The sequence below is a fragment of the Pholis gunnellus genome (assembly GCF_910591455.1).
Source record: "Pholis gunnellus genome assembly, chromosome: 21".
NCBI classification, from domain to species: domain Eukaryota; kingdom Metazoa; phylum Chordata; class Actinopteri; order Perciformes; family Pholidae; genus Pholis; species Pholis gunnellus.
Window position 1 is genome coordinate 16527834 of NC_136548.1, and position 17570 is coordinate 16545403.

The window sequence follows — 17570 nt, forward strand, 5'->3', positions numbered from 1 at the left end:
CTCAGTGTTGGAGAAGAGCGAGACGGAGAGAGAGGACGAAGATCTGCTCACCGGTGTGAGCTCCTGGGATGCTCCACCGACCCGTCCGCCATGCTTTTCTAAGGCCTCCAGAAGCTAAAGACAGGGTGTCATTAACAGGTTAGTGGAGCCTTTTTGGACAAAATGTGGTTTCAATTTGAACAGAACCAAACTCTGAAGTTCTTGGTTTGTTTCTTTATGCAAGCGTTCTCGCATTACCGCTGACAAGTTGCTGCTTTAATTTGTGTTGAATCTCTGACGTCTGAAACTGAGAGTGCGACTTTATTGACGTAAAGAAGTGGCTGCAGCTTGCCGCACACATCGCAGCGCAGTGTGCACCTCGCTGTGTGTGCATGTTAACACGCTCCTGCTGTGTGGGAGTTAGCGGCGGATCTTAATCATGGATATGGGTTTTTGTTGTAATTCCAGAGCTGGAGGCGAAACCCTAATCTCTTTGGTACATTATACGGTAAATCGGAGTGCGGCTAAATCGGGTCACTGCCAACTCAATGCAGCCATCCCATTTCTGTGGATTTATGACAGGACTTACTAGGAGTAGATATTTCAATCTACAAAGCTCTCTCTTTCTCTCTCTCTTGTTTTAATTTGTGTCTGAAACTGATGAGCTCCCCCCCCCCCCTCTGCCAAGCGCTAAACCTCCGTACTAGTTTAATTTCGGAGGTGTTCCTCGATTGCTTTGCGCCATGGGGGGGAGGATTATTTTGGAAGTAAGCGGTCCAAAGGGCCGGCCGGTCGAGTTCAGTTTTAGCTGCCGCGTCCAGAGGGAGTGATGTCCTCACGCAGAGGCGGCGCGGACAGTGATGGATGGCCTCTAGCTTTCTGTCTCTTTCTGGTCCCAGACGTGAGGCGTTGTTAAGAAAATATAGAGGGAAGCAGGCTGACGGGTCGCAGAGAGAGAGACGGCAGCTCGGCCTATGATGGATGACCACCTGCTGGGCATCCGCCACAGATACAGATGAACTAGAATTGTGGCCTCTAAGGAGCCACTTTCAGTGTTCATAAGATACTGGCACTCCCAAATGTTTTTGTGTGTCATTGTTGGATAATAAACTTCATTTGACTTAGGGGAATAAACTATAAACCACCAGGCAGACTTACCCACAACATTACTGCAAAGCCACACTGGAATCATGTGTTGTAACTGGAATTTAACTTTAATTACCCCCATGTTTTTTTCTCCTTGGCTATCCTGCAGACAGGGCAGGAAGCCACAGCGTCGTCATTTCACTTTGCTGCTTCGGCCTGTAAATCAACTCCCTCGAAAAAGGGGCTGAGTCATGTTTGAGCCCCCCCCCCCCCCCCCTAGCCCATAAAGAGGTAGTGTTAATGGCGGCATTCACAGAAGTGATTTGCAGCCTTCCTCTTTATCCCAGCGCTGGTGGCCTTCGAGGCAGCTGATTGATGGTGTTTGTCGTCCAATCTCGGACTCTTGACTGAGAGTGGTTTCTGTAGCGTCGGCTGCAGCGGGACGGGGACTTTCACTGGTCCAGAGTTTTCCAGACCCCCCATTGAGACGAGACCGAGAAAGACCTTGAACTACCTCTCCTACGTCGCACTGCTTGAAGGACAAACTTTGTGCCAACCAGTGTGACCCAGTTATAGGAGCAGGGAGAGAGAGAGAGGTGTGTGTGTGTGAGGCGGTGCCAGGGCATAGCCTACTTCTCGTACCCTACTTTACCCCTCAGAGCTCCGACTGCAACATCTCCTCCTGTTGTTTCTCTTTTTTTCTTTTTTTTATTCATTCTGGCCAGATGGTGGATTACAGTTCAGGGCAAAGGCTGAGCGCTGCCGCTGTCACAAGAAAGTGCTATTTTGGAAGCTGATCCACTGGTTTCACAGCCTGTTACAGCCCCTAAATATCCTATCAAAGACGTTCAGATTTAACCAGGGCACAAATGAACACATGGATATCACATGTTAATGCTTTTCATCGTATCGTTTTGGTTTTCTGGACCACAGCATAACTATTTTGGTTCATTCTCACGTCTCTCAACAACCTCATTTCCAGCAGCAGTAGTGAACTGTGTTTATATTTTGTTTACCCCGGCTAACATTAGCCACCGCAAGCTAATGGTCACACCAGACCAAGTGCGGGTGTTGCAGCAAACACCCAGAGAGTATTCCTGTGAATTCAACTGTATTTGTATGTGAAAGAATGTATTTTTTTGTTTGTTCCCTAGAGTAACAAATTCTCGCTTTAAAACAATAAAATGAAGCGTCCCAGTCGAGGATTTGGATGTGCTGTGAACAGATACACAAGTTCTTCTTCCTCTTTTGCACTTCTGACCGCTTAAGGCTGCATTCACACCAAATCAGGCGTTGCAGCGATTAGTGTCGCTGTGGGAGTGTCGCTTATTAACGGCTCATTTAACGCCGAGCGACTGCACGACGATTAGCGTCTTTGTCCCCCCGTGTTTGGGTTTGTACATCGCCGGATCACCGGATACATTATTGGCCACCGCTGTGTGACGTCGGGTTGCATTTCTCCAAAAGTTATTTCAGTTTTAACTTTTTGCTGCAGGCCGCTGAGTTGTTTTTGTTTATTTTACCTGAACCACTGCCGCAGCTTAAACGCGTTACCCACATTCAAATGAATGGGAGGACTGGCGTTTTTTGCCGCAACACCTGATCTGGTGTGAATGCAGCCTGAGGCCTTCTTGCTGTAGCTGATAGACATTTCATTTCGAACTGAACTCTGGGACCTGCATTATTAACAACAGCAACCACAGGCATCTCTCCAAACCAGGACTGAATTCTTATTTTACCCTTGACTATTGCATTAAAGCTTTCTTTGTTATTTTCTCTTCTTTTTAGCAATTAAAGTTGAGACATGCACTCCTTGTTCCCATCATGTTCTTGTTTGATCGCTGTGGGATGTTTTGCCTGAATGTGTTTTAAAGACTGTAATACTGTCCGTACACGTGTCCTCTGGTGCATCACTGCTGAATGATCTTTGGCAGGTTTACCTCTCTAATTTCAGAGTGACGGCTTCTTTAATTAAGACTTTGCTCAGTAATTAACCGAGCTTCGGTGCGTTCCTTTCTGTGGTTTTTAGATCAGATTGACAGATGAGAAGCAGGACTGCAGCGTTTGAAGAAGATTTGTGAATCTTATTCTTAACGCTTGCGTGCTTAAACTTTAGCCTAGTTTCCCTTCTTCTCTTAAACCTCACAGCTTCTTTCTCGCCCCTCTTTTCACTCGCATCTTTAGTTGTTGTCTTTATTACACTTGGATGAAGACTAAATCTTGACACATGAAAAGGCTGAAGCGATTCTGTGGCACAGGCAGCCTCTTTAAAGTGAGACGATAACCTCATGCAGTTCCGCTGTCTTTTGACTCTCCCTTCCTTTCTGCTTGTTAGAAGCAGGGGAACTAGAAGGGTCTTTAACTGACAGCTCGCCGTTTCCCCGGCTTCCCGTTTCTTTCTCCTTTCTTTTCTTTTTAACTGGCTGACAAAGGCCAGCAGAGGACTTTGCAGAGTGTAGTTTCCTCGGTCAAAGGAAATGGTTCGAGGAGGAGTGGAGCAGGGGGGAGAGGAGGTGTATCTGTCAGTAAGAGAGGCTGTGCTGGGAGAAGGAGGAAGGGGCGGGGCCTGTGCTCCCATTCACATTGGTGGTATTTGGCTTAAGAATGAGCTGGGCTGGAGGGGGGGGGGGGGTTAGAGAAGTTTTCCTCAGGAGGGTTGGTCAGAAACGGAGCCAAACATCCAGGAGAGCAGGCACAGAGTGGATGTTGTTGAGCCGACTGAACCTGAGACTGTGGAGGAGCTGAAGGCTGGATGATGATGAGGAGGAGCCGCTCAGACAGCAGAGCAGACATGCAGGGAACAAACCGGGGTGAGACACTTGGTGGGGAGGAACGTTGGGAGAAAGGGGAAGGTAACTTTATGACTGTGGTGATTTAAGGTGACAGGAGTGTTTGGTGATAGCTGTTCATTCTCTGTTTGACAGTCACAATTATTAGTTTCATAAAGATTAAGGTTTATTGCCTGGAAATAATTACAGCTGCAACGATAAGACGATTAACTGATTGGCAGATAATTAGTGGGAAGCTGTTTTTGATAATCAATTAATCACTTGAGTTATTTGTTACACGTTCTTCAGTTTTTCTAATAAATTGATTAAGTTTGAGACCGTTTTTCAATCAAAATATATTTTTGGGGAATTCCATAGCCTCTTAGACATTGTGAATTTCATTATTTTTGTCTAAAAATGTATCACTTATAAGAGAAAATAAACATGAGAAAATAAACACGTTTCAGTTAACTTTCACTCTTCTTATTTACTGCTCATTAAAACTAAAAAAGTGACAAACTGAGGACATTAATCCACATAGTGTGTGTGTGTGTGTGTGTGTGTGTGTGTGTGTGTGTGTGTGTGTGTGTGTGTGTGTGTGTGTGTGTGTGTGTGTGTGTGTGTGTGTGTGTGTGTGTGTGTGTGTGTGTGTGTGTGTGATGTGAGGCCTCTGCTCTCTCTCAGTATAATCATTGACAGTGTTCAGCGCACCAATCAAACAAACCAGTAGCTCTTCATGTGAAATGCCTGTTCAGTGAACCGTTTTCTGTGTGGGCTACTTGTAGTCTATAATATTTCATGCACATTTATAATTAAAAAAGATGAGTCAAACTTTTAGTCTAAGAAAAACTGCAATAACTGAGGTATTGAATATCTGATATTTTATAGACTGTTATAACAGTTAATCAACATTAAAAACTAATCCAGCTTTAGTTTACATCTGGCACCGTGACCTGCGAGCTGTCTGCCTGTGAGAAGGTAGGTCGTCTACAAAACTAAAATAGCTTTGTTACACTTTTCCACCTATTTTCCAGGAGGGAGGGAGGAAGAGAGAGAGAGAGAGAGAGAGAGAGAGAGAGAGAGAGAGAGAGAGAGAGAGAGGGTCTTAGACTCATTTGTTTGTTCCCTCATGCCGACGCTCTCCTTCCTTTCACTCCGTCTCTTTACTCCTTTCTCTCCTCGTCTTCATCGAGTCAAAGGTGGCGTTTCTCTCTCAGTGGTGATGAGGGCCAGCACTATAACAGAGAGTTTCTCTTCTTCTTCACCTGGTGTGGAGAATATTTTTAGACTCTCTCTCTCTCTCTCCCCTCTGAGGCGGTGGATGTGTGTTCATGGCGTGGTGCGAACAAAGAAGGATTTAGTCCAGAGCTCTTTCAGTTAGTGTCAAAGCAGGTTTGTGTGACGTCGCGGTGTTGCCGGGCCGGGCCAGTAAACCCTGTTTATACTGTATCTTTGTAAAATGGCCTCCATTTAAAAAGAGGCTTTCACACTGTTTGCCTGTCTGATTGCCAATCGCACACGAGCGGTTGCCCCGCATGCCAATGAATGTCACAGGAATGAATCTAGACTGTATGTGTGATGAAATACACTGCGGTGACCTGCTGTCAGTTTGTGATGTCAGGCCTTCAACTGCATATATTATATATACATATTATATTCAGAGACGTGTTGTGCACTGAAGTCTCAGAGTATCGATCTCGGCCGAATAGATTTCTGTTCTGTGTTTACGACGTGTAAAAAGTAAAGGTGCACTTTGGGAGAAGGAACATCTGTAAAAGCTTTTATTCTGAAAGTCAAACTTTGACCTCCCCTCCGTTTGTTTGCAGTGCAAGCAAAGTACAAAACATTCAGGTAGTTGTTATACTAATATTAACAAATATCTGGCCACATTGTAAATTCTTAAAATGTCAACTTGTTCTTAAATATCGTGTCATTTACAACTTTCTGTTGCTTAATAGTTGAAAGATACACTTGGACTCAAATTTGGTGCTAGAGTCTGATTCTATATCTAACACATGTAACGCACAAAACAACTTCAATGTTGAGGGTCTTCTGGTCTTGCATGGAGGCCTGTGTGTCACAGTATAAGGTGCACATTCCTAAATATATTAGTTTAACCAAATTACCACAAACTGTACCGGGTTAAAACCAATTAAAGCAAAGAACTGCAGCGAGCGCCTCACAACGTGTGTGTTGGCTTTTAGTGTGTCGGGTTTTGATCCAAACTGTTTTATGCAGCGCGATCACATTTAAGAAAACTGCACCCATTGCAGATTCTCTCTATATGAGTAATTCTATAAAAGTGTCAGTGCTGAAGGATTGGGTATAAAAGTGTGAAGCTTTGGTGTGACAGCAGATCCCAGAGCTGCTGCAGAGCTGAAGGCTTGACGCAGGAGAAATGACTTTAAATCTCTCTCTCAAGCCGTGTGGCAATGCCAACGATGAGACATCAGAGTCGGCCGGTCCTCACACGGACCAGTACTCACTGATTCTGTCCGTGTTTCGTGTCATCAGCCGGTGTGCCGGCACATTCCTGCTGCCGGAGGAGTGACTTGAGTCCGTCCGTCTGCTGCCCGACTGAGTGGCATTAAAACCTTCAAGGGCTTTTCCAGACAAAAACAAGTCTGCTCGCAGTCAGCTGACACTGTCGACATTAGGGGGGGTGATTAAAATGTCATTAACGAGCCTCGCAGTGTTGTTTGTGCTACGAATATGAGATGAACAACATTAATGTACTGCGAAAACAATAAGTTTGATAATTCGATTACATTTCCGCTGAGAGTAAAGAGCAAACGGTTTCATCTCTCGTTTATATTGGCCAGTCCCTCGTTTTGATGTGATTCCGCACGTAATGTAATAAAAGAAATGGATAAACATGTAAAGTAAAACACAAAGAACACAAGACAGAGAAAAAATGACAAACATGTACTGGTTCCAACTACTCAAACGTGAGGATTTATGACTGTAAATTGAACATGGTTTGGGTTTTGGACAGTTTGACCAAAAGAAGTAATTCTTTGGTAAATAAAATGTCAGAAAGTAGTGAAAATTAAGCAAATAATCATATAAATACTCCACAGATTCATTAATAAAGAAAGTACTTATGTAACCATGCTGCAGTATATTCCCCCCCCCCCCCCCCCCCCCCCTATAGTTGTCATGGATCCATCCACCACTCATTAGTTGTTAATGACTGGTGGACGGATCTGTTCGAGCCCGCTGTGAGCGTATGGAAGCTCGTCAAAGCTATAGACGGTCTGAAGGCTTTAAAATGCTGAGGAGGGGCTCCTGGCCTCCGTGTCGGCCCTCTGACCCCCCCCCCCCCCCCCCCCCTTCTAATGTTTGAGGCCCCTGCTCACCATGGCAACAAAAGGGAGACCAGGGCCACATGATCATGACGGGGGGAGGGGGGGCTTTAACGCCAGTTTGAGACCCCTCTGCTTTCCTTAGTCCAATGCATAGCACCAGTCTTCTGGAGTCCAGAGGGATTAGAGCTCATTCACTCATCAGGAGAGAGTTAGAGGGCAATAAACGGATCTGAGGGAAGCAACGGGCAACTGAAGACACTCCAGAGAAGGTGCAATTTACTCAAGCTAACATACGTTGGTTCCGTTTTTACTTGACGTTTGTGTAGTTCCTGGTGGCGCGCTGTAAGTGTAGATGCACATTAACCACCGTGTCTGACAGTTTGTGTCCAGAGGGCTACAAGTTTGACTTCACAGCCCCAACCAGACACGCAGATCTTAATCTGATGGCAGTTAAACATGCTGGTCTCATGTGTGAATAAGCAACAGTCATGATGTCACAAATAACCTAAAGGCTGCAGCTGCACAAGTTGAAACATGCACAGAGACAAATGTGTGTGTGTATATATATATATATATACATATATATATATATATATATATACATATGTATGTATGTATGTATGTATGTCTTATTCTGCTTTCTAAAATCACCGTAACAAATTTAAAATCTCCGTCTTCAGCTCTTTTGCACAAAGAAGATAAAGTGATTGGAATAAACTATGAAACACTGAGAAAGAGTCAAAGTTGAATTATTATCACATTAAACCAGCACAAAGGAACCTTTAGTTTAAAATCACCTGTAGAGTTTTGTTCCTCCGTGATTCTTGTTTCAGACGCGAGTATCATTTAGAGCATCAGGAGCTTTCTCATACAAGACCGCTGCAGTTTGTAACAATTACCAAACCCGGGGCGTTAGCGCAGCGCTGTAATCAGAGAGGATTATTTGTAATAAATATTGTCATGGACTAAGTAGCTTTTCTCCGTGCATAGTGAAATCACATAAGATTAATCCTACAGGCTCTTCTCATTAGAAACACCACATGTTGCTCCTGCTGCCGTTAACTCGCGGCTTCCTTCATATCGACTGTTTCATGAATCTTTCAACGGCACATTGATGCATTTTAAACTCCATTTTATTAACTGAATGACCAAAGAGAATCAATGAGTCTCATTTTCAAACGAGGGAGTGAGCAAATTCATTTTAGATCATTTTCTGTGCATTTGTTTAACTTTCAGATAATAATATGCATCAGTGTCGTGTTCCTTTCTTGTTATAGTTCCAATAACTACCACAATCAAAGTAAAGTATTAACAGATGCTGGTAATGTATCATCACGCAGTATTTATGACAGTAGAATCATAGTTTTTAGGGGGGGAAGTTTCACATATTTACATATAACAACATATTGTAGTCCCTGATTTGTCCCAATCGGTTATTATGAGCATAAGTAGGGATCAGCCCGACATTGAGTGAGCAAATTAACGCGTGCTAATCACAGTTAAATCGCAGCAGGCTCTCCGTAAACTTGGCAGGGTTGTAAAATGACTTGGCATGGCCCTGTCCTGTCCTGGCAGGTGGGAGTCTACAAAGTGTCTGGCCAGCATGCCGGCTGTCAGTCAGTCAGTCAGTCGCTCTTTCACCTCGTTAACGAACATAAACGGGCTTCCCCTCCAGGTTAAGAGGGTTACTGAGTAGGTGACACAAGCGGGGAAGTCGGAGCTGCTGAGCTGCAGTCTTGCCATACTTTGCACCCTCAGTCATATCTCGTGTGACTTGCTTGACGAGCCTGAAACTGGAGGACGGGACGCACCCGTCTTCTTTGATATCCTCATGTTCTGTGACTCACCGTGGTGTTTTTTTTTTTTTTTAGAGCACAATAGTCTGTTGTTTAGTGCGTCGTCCATGTTTCACCATGACCTCATCACCATGCGTCCTGTCGGGCCATTGTTGTCCGCACAACACTCAACTGTTCAGCCAATCCACGGGACTCATTGATGACGCCGTGGTCGGTATGCGGCTGTTAACAGTGTCAATATTTACCAGCAGTTAGGGAGGGAAGCAGTAAGTGCTTTTGCCTCCTACGTTGTGATGTTTGATTAACACCCACAGCAAGTTCAACCTGTCTCCTCTTCTCTGCGCTTCTGTTATCCACAGTTATGAACTTTTAGTTCCCCCCCCCCCCAACGCCGATGAGATGTGTGGAGACAGTGGCCTTTGTTGCTGGCCCGGGGGAAATTGCCGGCATGTTAGGAGCCATTTTATATCTCCAATGAAAGGAGAGCCTTTTCTTCTGCTGCCTCATGCCTCACAAGCCTGATGTCTCGAGCCCTCTTAGTGCTGCTTGAATGGGCTTCATGAATGGCCCGTCCTAGTTCTCTGTGTGTGGGCTCGTGGGACATTTGTGTGCCTTAGTCTACTGTATATCATCTCTGTTTTGCCTCTGTTGTAGTTGTTAGTAGAAAAATTCCTTGAATGCACCCCGGTGAGGAGACTGAACAGCTAGAATTTGACCTTATTAGTATCTGGCAGGAAAAACATGCCAATTCAAGGAGTGGTTATAGTTTCCTAGATGAGATGATTAAATATCATAGCAACAGGTCTCAGTGTCAGCTATTTAAAAGAACACAGTTAGCTCAGGGAATGTTCAAATACCAAGTTTAATACCAACATTTTAATGGTCAGCAAACAGAGACCTGAAACAACAGCTAATGAGGAAGCTATCAGCTTCTGAAGACTTGTGACTTGGACGGACTTGGGACTTAACTAGACTTTGTTTTTCTATGACTTAACTTTGACTTATCTGAGATGACTTGAGCGTAGACTTGACTCAAATGACCAGATCTGACTTGAGACTTGCTATTACAAGATGTAACACTACAGGCGCTCCGGCAACGCTTGACTTGGAATTGTCTTGTTGTACCTGAGACTTCCTATTAGTATTAAAAGACGTGAGACTTGAGTTTGACTTGTTTTTAAGTACTTGAAACTTGCTTTTACAAGACTTGACCATAACCCGTATATAAGAAGTGGACGTAGTCGTAATGGCTTTACTCGTTGGTTTGTGGGCTGCTGTTTTAAAGCCTTGAGTTTGCCATTTTGGCCATCACCATCTTGGATTTTTACAACCAGTAAACAGAAATTACCATATTTGGTTTGTTAGCGCTTTGTCGATTTGACTCTAAATGGACCATCATTTACTAAATGAACATCATGCTGTATTGAAGAAGACTTGGAACTAGAGATTGAGACCATAAACTCATGTTTACAATGTTTACTGAGGTAATAAATCAAGAGAGAAGTAGAGTCATTTTCTCATAGACTTCTATACAACCAGAGGAGTCGCCCCCTGCTGGACATTAGAGAGAATGCAGGTTCAAGACACTGCAACCGGAGGTTTCCGCCTGGACTTGACTTGGTCTTGTCACATGTGACTTGAGACCCCAAAGACTTGGACATCTGATAAAAAAATTAAAGACGTAATTGAGTGACTTTTAAAACGTGTCTTCATCTTTGTGAGACTCACACTGCTGTTCTTCTCTCTCAGAGCGAGTGACCCCTCTGAGCTGCCACCATGGCCCTGGTTCAGGCTCTGCCCATATCTGGTGAGCCACACAACCCAGGCCACAGTGGAGGACCCCGCAGGAGACACCCCTCCAGCTCTTCACCCCCCATCAACGCACCATCCTCAGCTCTGGATCCTATGGGTTCTGTCAGCAGCCTCATCGCCACCCGCCCCGGACCGTACCAGGACCACCGGTCTGTCGTTGAGCTGGGAGCGAGGTACCGACGGCCCACGCCAGGCGCCTCCTTCCTGGGCTCCGAGTCGCCTCTAGACCCTCTATTGCTTCAGAGCATCCCGCCGCTCAAGCAACAGAGCTCCACGACGTCCAGCAAGGGGCTGGAGAAGGAGAGCGGGAACGGGAACTACACCTATCTGAATGAGGACTATATCGGCGACTGGAACGACAACCACGTAACACGAGCCAGCCCAGGAAGTGATGCAGGCGAGACTAAAGGATCAGGGTTGAATGGGAACATGGGGGGACCTCCTCCAAAACTGATCCCTGTGTCTGGGAAACTTGAGAAGGTGAGTGTTTGAATAAAGTAGCTTGAGTTCACTGATAAAATCTTACATTACATATACATGCAGTAGGTTGTGGTGCTCTTTAACTGTATTGCAATATACATAGAGATGTTTGTTAATTAGTTGTGCATCATTACTATAAATGTGTATGTATACTTCTTTCCTTTCTGGCCTCGACACTCATCTGATGTTATATCTCTGCTCTAGAACATGGAGAAAACAGTGCTGCGGCCCACCGCCTTCAAAGCCGTCATTCCCAAGAGCCGCTCCTCCATGCAGTACCTCTCCCCTCGCCACTGTGCCAACGTATCAGAAAGCCAAAACAACCTGAACCTGCTGAGCCCCACCCACATCGAAGTGTCGCCCCCCTCCTCCTCTGAGAAAAGCAGCTTGTACAGCCGGGCCCGCATCACCTGCCAGCTGACCGACTCCGGGCGCAACTCCCTCTGCAGCATCCCGCCTTACGGCAGCAGCGGCGGCGGCTACAGTCTGGCATCAGGAGAGGCCTCCGCTGGCCACCTGGATCCCATGAAAAGCGCTCCGCCGGTCAGCGGACACGGACACTCCAACTCGGACAGCGGACGCTCGTCCTCCAGCAAGAGCACGGGCTCCGGCTCCATAAGTGGCCGAGGTCAGCCTCTGTCGGACAGCGGGTCCAGCGGGCGCTCCCCTGGCCCGGTGGAGGGATACGAGGGAGTGCTGAGGGACCTGGAGGACAAGCTGAGGGAGAGAGAGCTGGAGCTGCAGCAGCTCAGAGACAACCTGGATGAGAACGAGGCTGCAATTTGTCAGGTTGGTAGACGGTCCAGATATTTATACTCTATTTAAATCAAGCTCTGTTGGAGAACTTGACACTAAACCAAACTCCTCTTTCAATGTCGGGACCTTTTTTTGTTTTGTAAATCCTAATGTTTTTGTTGCTCATGTCTTTCGTCGCAGGTTTATGAGGAGAAGCAGAAGCGCTTCGAGCTGGAGCTGGAGGAGCTGAGGCAGGGCTGTGCCACCAGGATGCAGACGGCCTCGCAGAAGGCCCAGCGTGCACAGCAGGTGCTCCAGTTGCAGGTCAGAGCCTCCGTCAAAAGAGATCAATCAGGTTCCACGACACACCAGTGGTCGCTGCCAATTTTCTAGAAATGCAGTTAAATAACAGACTGATAAGCAATCCACAAAATTCATTTTTAATTGATTGAGAGGAAGATCCTGCAGAAGATCCTACGACTTTGTAGCATTCAAACCCCTGTAAACTGACTTTAGAGCAAGACCAAACCATATGTGAGAGTTGCTGCCATTTGCGTACATCAATGACACATAGGAGCAATACCAGATAGAATTTCAGCCACTTTTGCCTTAGTTATGACATTCAAGACGTGCGTTGATACCTTTTTTAAGACTCTGACCTACAAGGAAATTGCTACGGTCGTCTTGTACCGACACTGGCTGTGTTCGTGGCCTGCAGGTTTATCAGCTCCAGCAGGAGAAGAAGAAGCTGCAGGAGGACTTTGCTCAGCTCCTGAAGGAGCGGGAGCAGCTGGAGGAGCGCTGCACCTCCTTTGAGCACGAGAAGATCCAGCTGGGGCCTCGACTGGAGGAGAGCAAGTGGGAGGTGAGCGGCTCGACAGGTTTTTACTCAGCATAGCAACGATCACGATGAAACGAGACGGTTTGGGCTGTAAAGTTATAGTTTATCACGGTGCCATCGTTTATTGATTTCACCGTTTCCCATCCCTCCTTAAACTCAGCATCACTCATATCACTTTAAGCGCTGCACATATTATTCCTGGACTTTTTACTTCAGAGCATCAATCTGACCATGACAGCTTCCCCATAATATATATATATTTATGGACACGTTTATATCCCTAATTAAAAGAAATAGAACATTGATTCACTTGATACAGGAAGTGAAAATGTAGCTGTACAGGGTCTTGTGGGTGCTGATCTTTTGGAGATCTTGTTCGTGTAATAACCGGGAGACAAGCATTAACTAAGATGACAAGAAGCACTCGCATCAAGAGAACAAGCTCCAGACATGGATCAATAATGAAATTGATCTTCTATGCTGTGAGAGATAAATTATTGCCACAAGGAATCATTTCTAGAAGTCTAGAGATCCCTGAGACTGATTAACTGATACTTTTTCATACAGGGAGTCACTGTGCTGTTCAGTAAAGTCACACACGTTAACCAGAGTGTGAGGAATATACAACCCGAGTTTAAGCAGATCTTTATTGGTGATCGAATGACATTTACTGATATTAAATAAAGTGACAAAAGCTTCAACCAGACGAAGAATCAACATGGATGGAAATGTTGTCACTTGTTGCTCAATAAAGATGAATTGAGTTTTGGTCCAGCGATAGTGGATTTTTAAAGGTCAATAGAACAATAGATAGGAAAAAAAATCGTCCAACATCATCTTTACTTCTGCAGAAGCCTATTTGGCTTTTAACAAACAATTCTGAATTCATTCATTGGTCAGAGATGCGCTCTTACGACTTGCATTTTAACAATTTAACGGGACGCACAACAAAAGCAATCCTGGCCGCTCTTACAAACCACTCGTGTACGTGAATATTCCCGTAGTGAGGAGGATCCTTTTAAGTGTGCGATTTCATTTCATTAATGGATAGTTACATGGCTGGATTATTTGGAAGAGAGAGCGCCCGATTGGTAAGTAAATTAAATTAACAGTTCAATGATTTACTTTACGTCGCTGACTAGTCTTGTACCGTGTCGAGAGAAATAAACTGAAATAAAATGTCAGTGGTTCTTCTGGTTTTCGTAGTCTTATAGGACAGTAAATTGAATATCTTTGTTTTTAAAGATTAGAGTGAAATGAAAATAACTTTCAATTGCAACCCTATTTATACTTTTGCTTTACTGAGCTGAATAAACATCCTGAACCGTTTCTCTTCTCCCCTCAGGTCTGTCAGAAGTCGGGGGAAATCTCGTTGCTGAAGCAGCAGCTGAAGGAGGTGCAGGGAGAGTTATCCCAGCGAGTGGGAGAGATCGTCTCGCTGCGGGGTCAACACAGAGAGACTCGCGGTGAGCTGACCAACACCCAGGTCCTGCTGCAGGAGGCCCACGGCACGACCCGCACGCGAACCCTGGAGCTGGAGGTGTGCGAGAACGAGCTGCAGCGTCGCAAGAGCGAAGCGGAGCTGCTCAGAGAAAAAGTGGGACGCCTCGAGGGAGAGCTGTCTCACCTCAGAGACGCTTTGGCCAATCAGGGCCCAGGAAACAGACAGTGCCAGGTGTTCCAGGAGGCAGAGGAGCACCTGCTCGCCTACGAGAGCGACGAGGCGAAGGCCCAGCGGAAGAGCGGCGCCGAGGCCCTGCAGAACATGAAGGTGCAGATGGACAGGATGAGGGCCGAGCTGGCCTTTGAGCACCAGCGGGCCGAGCAGCAGACGGGGGGCTTCGAGGAGGAGCGCCGGATATGGCAGGAGGAGAAGGACAAGGTTATCCGCTACCAGAAGCAGCTGCAGCAGAACTACGTGCAGATGTACCGCAGGAACCGAGAGCTGGAGCAGCTCCTGCAGGAGCTCAGTCAGGAACTGGAGAGCAGAGAGGAGGACGAGGGCAGCGGCAACGAGATCAACTTTGATGAGATCGCCGCCACGGAAATTTGACCCCCGTGTCGCTCCATCTTTTGATTTGCACTACTGTCAGCTAAATGTTGTCCCCCCCCCCCCGCTACATGTCACAGATCTGATATCACAAATAAAAAAACAAACATCTTTAGTGTAAAATCAGCCACAATTCAGTTCTTTTCTCAAAGGGAGTCTTGAAAGCCAGTGACCTGTCAGTCGTTAGTCGGCCACCTCAGTCCTCTTCTGCCTCTCCGTTAATGTCTGTAACTAACTGGACATCTCTCCCATTTTACGCATTTGTGGGAGAATTTGTCATCTATGAGTAACTTCACTCAACCTTTCACTCTCCTCCTCCTCCTCCTGAGTTGGTCATGGCTCCAGCTCCCCTGCTGGGTTTAACGCCACACTCCCACTCCGTGTTAGCAGTCGGCTCTCATTAGCACAGTTAATTTAGCCGGAGCCCACGCTTGTCGTCCGCTGTCAGTAAACGTGGGACTCCACACATTCAGCGTGTCACGATGAGAGCGAGTGAATCAGAGCCGGGTGATGATGACTTTCATCATGAGCAACAAGTAAACGGTAGATGTTTCCACAAAGTTAAAGCCCTCCTTCAATTGTTCTCATATATCCTGAAATCTTTACCCTAAATGCTGGAAATAAAATCATGATCTTCTGTAGAATAATGTAACTAAACACAGTAACATCTGGATCAAATGCAGCCTGAAAGGGATAGTTTGGATTGTTTGATTTTGGGGTTGTATGAGGTATCTAACTTATAACCTACAGGAGATGCAGCGGTCGGCATGCGCACAGTTTGAAGACGCAGACGAGAGAAGCAAAGCAATGCACCGCTGTGGACGAGAGGAAGCAGCAAAACGTATTTCAGACACTTAAAATAAGGCCCACTGTGAACTTAACCCTTTAAAACACCAGTCACACAATAACACAAACAAAATAACCAATCTAGGCAGCGGCCGAACAGCTGTGAGGTAAAATGACTGTTTTTGTCAATGAAGTCTGGTGGCTTTAAGGACAGCATAGATGAATATAACGGATACAGTTCCGCCTCAGAAAGGTCTGAAGGCAAAGTAAAGCAGTAAAAATATTGCCAATATAGCGATATATTGATTTATTGCTAAAATACGTTTAGCGGCTGCCTCCGTCTACAGTATAGATAAGTACCTCATACAACCCCACTTCAAAAAATCCAAACTATCTCTTTAACAACTGTGCACATCAGCTTTTCTCTCGCACACGAACGGTCGAGCCTCCTTTAGAAACAAAGTGTCAGAGGTCAGAGGTCAATACATCCTTTCTCCTGTAGTGTAGGAGTACCACAGTATATGTACAGTAATTATATACTGCAATATTGATATACTGTATATCATGATGTAAATGTTCAGGAAAATCAATTTTGGCAGGAAAAGCTCGGGTGAAATTATTAATATTAGTAAAGATTGCATTCGCAGGGTCCCACTGGCTCATTGGCTCAGAGCCATCATTGATGGGGTTTGTTTTACCTGAACTTTGTTCAGTGTCAAGTCAAGAAGTCTCTCCCATGGCTGTCTGAAATCACCAGTGCACTGTATTTACTGTATATGCACCTTATAGCGAAGTCAATACTTGCAGCTACAGAACAAAAATGTTTGCATTTACACTACTTTCTGTTAACGATCCCACAGTTCAAGACTACAGTAGTACCTCATCATCACGTGGGTGATATACGTATCTGAAGTCTGAATTTACTGCTGCTCACCAGAGAGCAAACTACTGAGTGGCTGTGATATAGAGTAGTGATTTCAGACTCAAAACCCTGAAACCACAGCGGCTAAATGGAATTTATTCACACCTGTGTGCTTCTCCTGCAGTGACATGTTTAACTGGTTTTCTATTTGGTCAATCGAGAAAGCAACTGAAGCTTCTTAAATCACATTAATGCAAAACGTTGTGTGATTTCTGCCTCCCAAAGAACTCACAACACCAAACTGCTGCCTTAAATTCTTGTCCTTTGTTGCGTTCGCTTGCTCCTCGGTCGGTCCCCGTTTGGAAGTCACTCTTCATGAACTTTAAAGTCTTAATGTGGAAACAACATAGATGCTACAAAGAAGATGTGTTGTTGCTGTGTGTGTTCCCTAAAACCACTAAAATACTGCTTTACCTGCCTCGTTATCCGGGTTAATGCTAATAAATAACTTTTCTAACTCCTCTACTATGTGGACAGAAACTAACAGTTACAACTTAAAACCGTATAACAAATTACATGTGAGCAAAAAATGTATATAAAGTATGTGAATTGATTCAAAAGTCGTTCACATGAATTTTACCAGTCGGGAAGTCATTTTTCTAATATTTCCAACAACACGAATGCAGCATTTGTAACGTTAGACAAACTACAATGCTTTTTTCCTGATGTAATAAACTAGGCCTTTGTGATAAACAGTGTTGTGAGTCCTCAGGAGGTAAGAATCACATTTATATTATAAGGTATAAAACTAAATTTACATTGACTCATGGTACAGAGTATACCCTTATATCGCCCATTCCTACCGTTTTAAATTAGTACTACTAGTCATAGTAACTTACATAAAACCAAAAGTATAACGCCTGATGATCAGTGTGCGAATTCAGTGTAATTTTCCAGTAAAACAAAATGCTTTACACTTCAGAGCCACTGACGGAGAAACACACACATGATGGGTGTTTTGGTGTAAAGTGACTAAGACACTCCTGTTTTTCCACCAACCTTCACAG

General features: G+C 45.1%; 1 protein-coding gene across 1 annotated transcript; it reads left to right on the forward strand.

The window, feature by feature from the left end:
- The first annotated feature begins 3770 nt into the window (after positions 1-3770).
- LOC306712914 (leucine zipper putative tumor suppressor 2 homolog) lies at positions 3771-17427 on the forward strand. The gene is made up of 6 exons (XM_079182390.1): positions 3771-3875; positions 10687-11229; positions 11434-12018; positions 12166-12288; positions 12683-12829; positions 14151-17427. The coding sequence occupies exons 2-6, from the start codon at positions 10714-10716 to the stop codon at positions 14856-14858; spliced, it is 2079 nt and encodes a 692-aa protein (XP_079038516.1). The 5' UTR covers positions 3771-3875; positions 10687-10713; the 3' UTR covers positions 14859-17427.
- Positions 17428-17570: the final 143 nt, after the last annotated feature.

What these genes read in the sequence shown, in the direction of transcription:
- LOC306712914 (XM_079182390.1), top strand. Translation starts at nt 10,714, where the DNA reads ATGGCCCTGGTTCAGGCTCTGCCCATATCTGGTGAGCCACACAACCCA. An exon ending in TGTCTGGGAAACTTGAGAAG is followed by an intron (nt 11,230 to 11,433) that starts GTGAGTGTTTGA and finishes TCTCTGCTCTAG; the next exon opens with AACATGGAGAAAACAGTGCT. An exon ending in AGCAGGTGCTCCAGTTGCAG is followed by an intron (nt 12,289 to 12,682) that starts GTCAGAGCCTCC and finishes CGTGGCCTGCAG; the next exon opens with GTTTATCAGCTCCAGCAGGA.